The sequence below is a fragment of the Contarinia nasturtii genome, unplaced genomic scaffold (genome assembly GCF_009176525.2).
Source record: "Contarinia nasturtii isolate CC-2019 unplaced genomic scaffold, AAFC_CNas_1.1 Cnas_scaffold_2736, whole genome shotgun sequence".
Lineage (NCBI taxonomy): Eukaryota > Metazoa > Arthropoda > Insecta > Diptera > Cecidomyiidae > Contarinia > Contarinia nasturtii.
In genome coordinates this window covers 1-4,245 of record NW_022200053.1, presented here as the reverse complement: position 1 = coordinate 4,245, position 4,245 = coordinate 1, and the positions used below count along the sequence as shown (strand labels likewise).

The following is a 4,245-nucleotide window of genomic DNA, read 5'->3' as shown; positions in this document are numbered from 1 at the left end:
GCCTTACAGTGTTCTATTGAAGAGTCTAACCGAACACCAACATGCTATTTTCATCGATTTGGGACGAACCTTCCCAAATCATCAGTACTACAAAGACTCACTTGGCGTTGGCCAACTGTCACTTTTCAACGTACTCAAAGCATACAGTATCTTAGACCCGGAACTTGGATATTGTCAAGGCCTAGGCTTTATTTGTGGCATACTACTTTTACATGTGAGTCATTGTTTTCATTATAATTTTCAAACGTGATGGTATTTGACTAAAGCATTTTGTTTACTTTGTCTAGTGTGAAGAGGAGCAAGCGTTTAATCTACTGAAACATCTAATGTTCCGTCGTCAAATGAGAGCAAACTACCTGCCCGATATGAAGCAATTCCAATTACAATTATATCAATTATCACGTTTAATTCGAGATCAACTACCCGATTTGTACAAATGGCTTGATGCAAATGATGTTTCTCCGACTTTGTATGCCGCTCCATGGATTCTAACCATTTTTAGTTCACAATTTCCGTTGGGTTTTGTAACACGTGTCTTTGGTATGTATTGTAAATGTAACAAAAATATCAATTATTGTGAAGAGTTTAAATTCAATGCTTATTTGAATCGATATAGATTTACTGTTCTTGGAATCATCGGAGGTCGTATTTCGTGTGGCAATGAAATTGCTGGAAATACATCAATATGAGCTCATGAAACGTGAAAATTTCGAAGACATTATGAACTATATGAAAACCACTGTGCCCGATATTGATGCCACAACAATGGATAAGGTGTTGAAAGAAGTATTCACTATGGATATCAAAAAGCAACTGATTGAATACCAAGTGGAATATAATGTGCTTCAAGAAGAAATTACCACATCTCAGCACTACATGGAAACATTGAATCGTGAAAAAGAAAATTATTCACAATTGGAATCAAAGTTGCAGGTAACTTGACACTTCATATCATGTCTTCGATTTCAAAATTATAAAAAAAAACTAATTTCGTTTCTCTCTTCATACATATAGTTTGCAGAATCAAGTATAACCCAGCTAGAGAAGACGCGAACATCGCAACAAACACAAATTCAATCACTTCAAATACAAGTGCAAAACTTGGAAACAACTGTAGAAACACTGGGCCAATTCATGTTGCAGTTGGCCGAAAAGAATAGTGCTATTGAAGAGATGTTGCCGAGTGATGTTCAACGGATCTTACAACAAATTGGCAATTTAAATGCACAACGAAAGAAGCCAATCTTTATGGAACGTAAAATTGGTAAATCAATGTCAATAAACTCACAACTCGGTTTCCCAACGAAAATACTCGAAGAATTGGAGGGCCATGACACCGGCAAACCGAAATCAACATTCTTTGAAAGCACATACAATCAGATACGTAAGCAAAGTACACGCAATCGACCAAATCTGATTGTATCTAAAATTGAAACAGCTGCCGATGAGAATATTCCGCCGCCAACAACCATCGATAAGTCACACAATGAAATTAGTGAGGGTAGTATATTGAAAGACACACTACGTAATAACGATGGTTTGGACAGTGGTTTCGCGACACCGTTATCACCGAAAGAGAACAGTATCACCAGTATTGTTGAAAAAAATTCCATTGCAATTGAACAAATTGCGGCCGATAGTCATCCGTTTGGAAATTGTGAAGACGTCAACTTCAAATACAGTTCAACACAATTGAAATCGCTTAGACCATTGCATCTGCGAACGACCATTGCAACACCAGCCACCGGCAACGAAAAACACATCGATGGCCGAAGTTAATAAACGACAAATTAAGATATACTATTTTAAATTAATAATAATAATAATATTTATAAATAAGGAATTGATTTTAGACATGATTGAGTAAAACTTTGTAGCTTTTTATCTCAACATCTGTTCGAAATTTATGAACAATTTTTATTGCGCTAGGTGGAATAGTTTATACACAAACCAAAATGTTTTGTCTCTCTCTCTCTGTAATGAATGTGATTTGAATTTGAAAATGAAATGGAAAATGTGAATGTGAATGTGCTTATCCAATTATTATTTTATTATTATACCGACAGTTGATAATTTTATCGCTTTTCTTTAAGCATAGTAAAACGTTTGATCAGTTTTAATCTAGTTTTAATGCTCTCTCAAACAAACGCGTTATGTAGTTGATGGTATTTAAATTTAATTTTATTGATAATCAAATAATGAAATCACAAAAATTCGATATAAATCAACCAATAAATAATCAACAAATATTACATGCAAAAAACATACAATCATTTTTATTTTGCATACTAGGCGTGTCGGATTTTGTTTCACTCGGAGTGAGAAATATTTTGTTCAATCCAATAGTATGAAAGTTTTGTTGATTTTCACCGAAAAACTCAGTCTGCATCCACAATTTGAGTTTTTGAGTGAAAACCCACAAAAATTCCCAATTATGGATTTGCACAAAATATTTCTCACTCCGAGAGAAACAAAATCCTAGCAAAATCCGACAAGCTAAATCCATTCTATTTAAAAATTGATGATTCATTCGAGCGATGGACTTTTTCATACAATTTGTCATCAAAAAATACCATCCAAGTGTTATAAAATTTTACAAAGTGACGGTGCTTTTTTTGAAAGGCTCTCTCCATCTGGACCATTAATGTTATTGATACGGTCTCCATGTGATTTAAAGAATTCTATTGCCTCGCCTAGATCTCTCTGACATGTGAATGATGTCCAGTTTACTTCAACGGTGTCAAGTTTAACATCCAATAAGTCAAGAACTTCGCAAAGTACTGTCTCGGTCGATACATGATATGTGTTCGGAATTCCCCCATCATCTAATTCATCCCTTGGTCCGAACATATATTTAATTGTTTTGCCTTTTAATTTATCTGAAAAAAATGGAATAATGTGCTTCACGCAAAGAAACAACAAATTTCAGAAAACAATATTATTACTTGTAAGAGCCTTTCCAGCTCTTGTTCTGTATGATTCGTCTTCGGTGAGCATGGCATTCTTATAAATTTCATGCACTGATGCAGTTCTGAGATTTAATTTGGGGTCATATCTAGTAGGCGTGGCCCTGCTCAATGGAGAATTTAAATAATTAAAAATACTTATTTACTTGGAGTTACAGTGTGGCTGCAGTAAAACTACAATTTGAAAGTAATGTGTGTAGCTTGTAGCTTCAATGTGTGCCATGAGCTTTTGAGTGAAAATCCATAGAAATTTCAAATTATGGTTAAGAAAACGGAAGAAAGAATGATATACAAATTGTATTACGTGATTTAATGAATTATACTGAAAAGAGACGACGAGTGACGACGAGTTTAGGACTAATATTAGGGCAATTATTGTTAATTTTAAGCACAAATGATAAAATATATATTTTTTCCGCAAAAGAAAATAAAATGATCGAATGATTTTTTTTAATCGACAAATTAAAATCATCTCTTCATTTTCTATGATTTTGAAGGAAATATCCTAGGATATTACTACATCTACGCTGCCTATCGAATTTTTGAAAAATTAAAAAGGGGCACTTTTTTATTCGGTCCTTTTCTATTTTAGATATAATTCATTTTATTGCGAAACAATCAGTGTTTTTTATTAAATAACGTTTTCTTAATCGTCGAATTCTCTTAGTTCTCAAAAAACAAATTTATTTATTCATATTATGGCATTGGACAAAAAACAAAAATCCCCGAGCTCTAATTTGAATGATTGAAAAGTAAAATGAGAAAAAAATCACTTTGAAAAAATTTAATTATGGCAAATTTATGAGTACCAAGCCGAAAAACTGTACAATTGAGGTCTTACCCATAACCGCTACATTTTTGATACGACAAAAAAACCTGGTGATTTAAAAGAAATGGTAAAAGAATCTCATTATTAAGATGATATACTGTGAACAAAAACTTCGATAAATTACAGTAAATAAATGTGTTTTTTATACAAAAAAATATTTTAGAATTTTCAACTCTTGATAAATTTTGAGGCACTTACAATTAAAGCGAATAAAACAACTTTTGCAACACAATTCATCTTGAAGCTCCAATTGGTTATAGCTATATTTGCTTAAAATACGGCTTTTATAGAACAAAAATGAATGTTATCGCGCAGAAAAACAGAGCTTAGGACACAATTTAATTACTTTTCCACGACGTGGAATCCACGTCAGTTTCAAATATTCTACTCGCAAACAAAAAAACAATGACAAGGCAGACATTATATTGAGCTGACTATTCATTTGAAATG

The 4,245-nt window shown here is 33.0% G+C and overlaps 2 protein-coding genes across 2 annotated transcripts; one reads left to right on the top strand and one right to left on the bottom strand.

Annotated features, from left to right (window-relative positions):
* Positions 1–4: 4 nt before the first annotated feature.
* On the top strand, positions 5–2,135 carry LOC116348983 (TBC1 domain family member 1-like; the record flags this gene model as incomplete). Its single annotated transcript, XM_031780228.1, has 4 exons — positions 5–214; positions 288–540; positions 617–933; positions 1,015–2,135. Coding segments are annotated over 4 exons (1,545 nt in total), but the record flags the coding sequence as incomplete, so codon positions are not given.
* A 114-nt stretch (positions 2,136–2,249) lies between these two features.
* LOC116348982 lies at positions 2,250–4,091 on the bottom strand. Its single transcript, XM_031780227.1, has 4 exons — positions 3,994–4,091; positions 3,808–3,842; positions 2,946–3,070; positions 2,250–2,879 (listed from the first exon to the last, which is right to left on the bottom strand). The coding sequence occupies exons 1-4, from the start codon at positions 4,030–4,032 to the stop codon at positions 2,584–2,586; spliced, it is 495 nt and encodes a 164-aa protein (XP_031636087.1). The 5' UTR covers positions 4,033–4,091; the 3' UTR covers positions 2,250–2,583.
* Between the last annotated feature and the right edge of the window lie 154 nt (positions 4,092–4,245).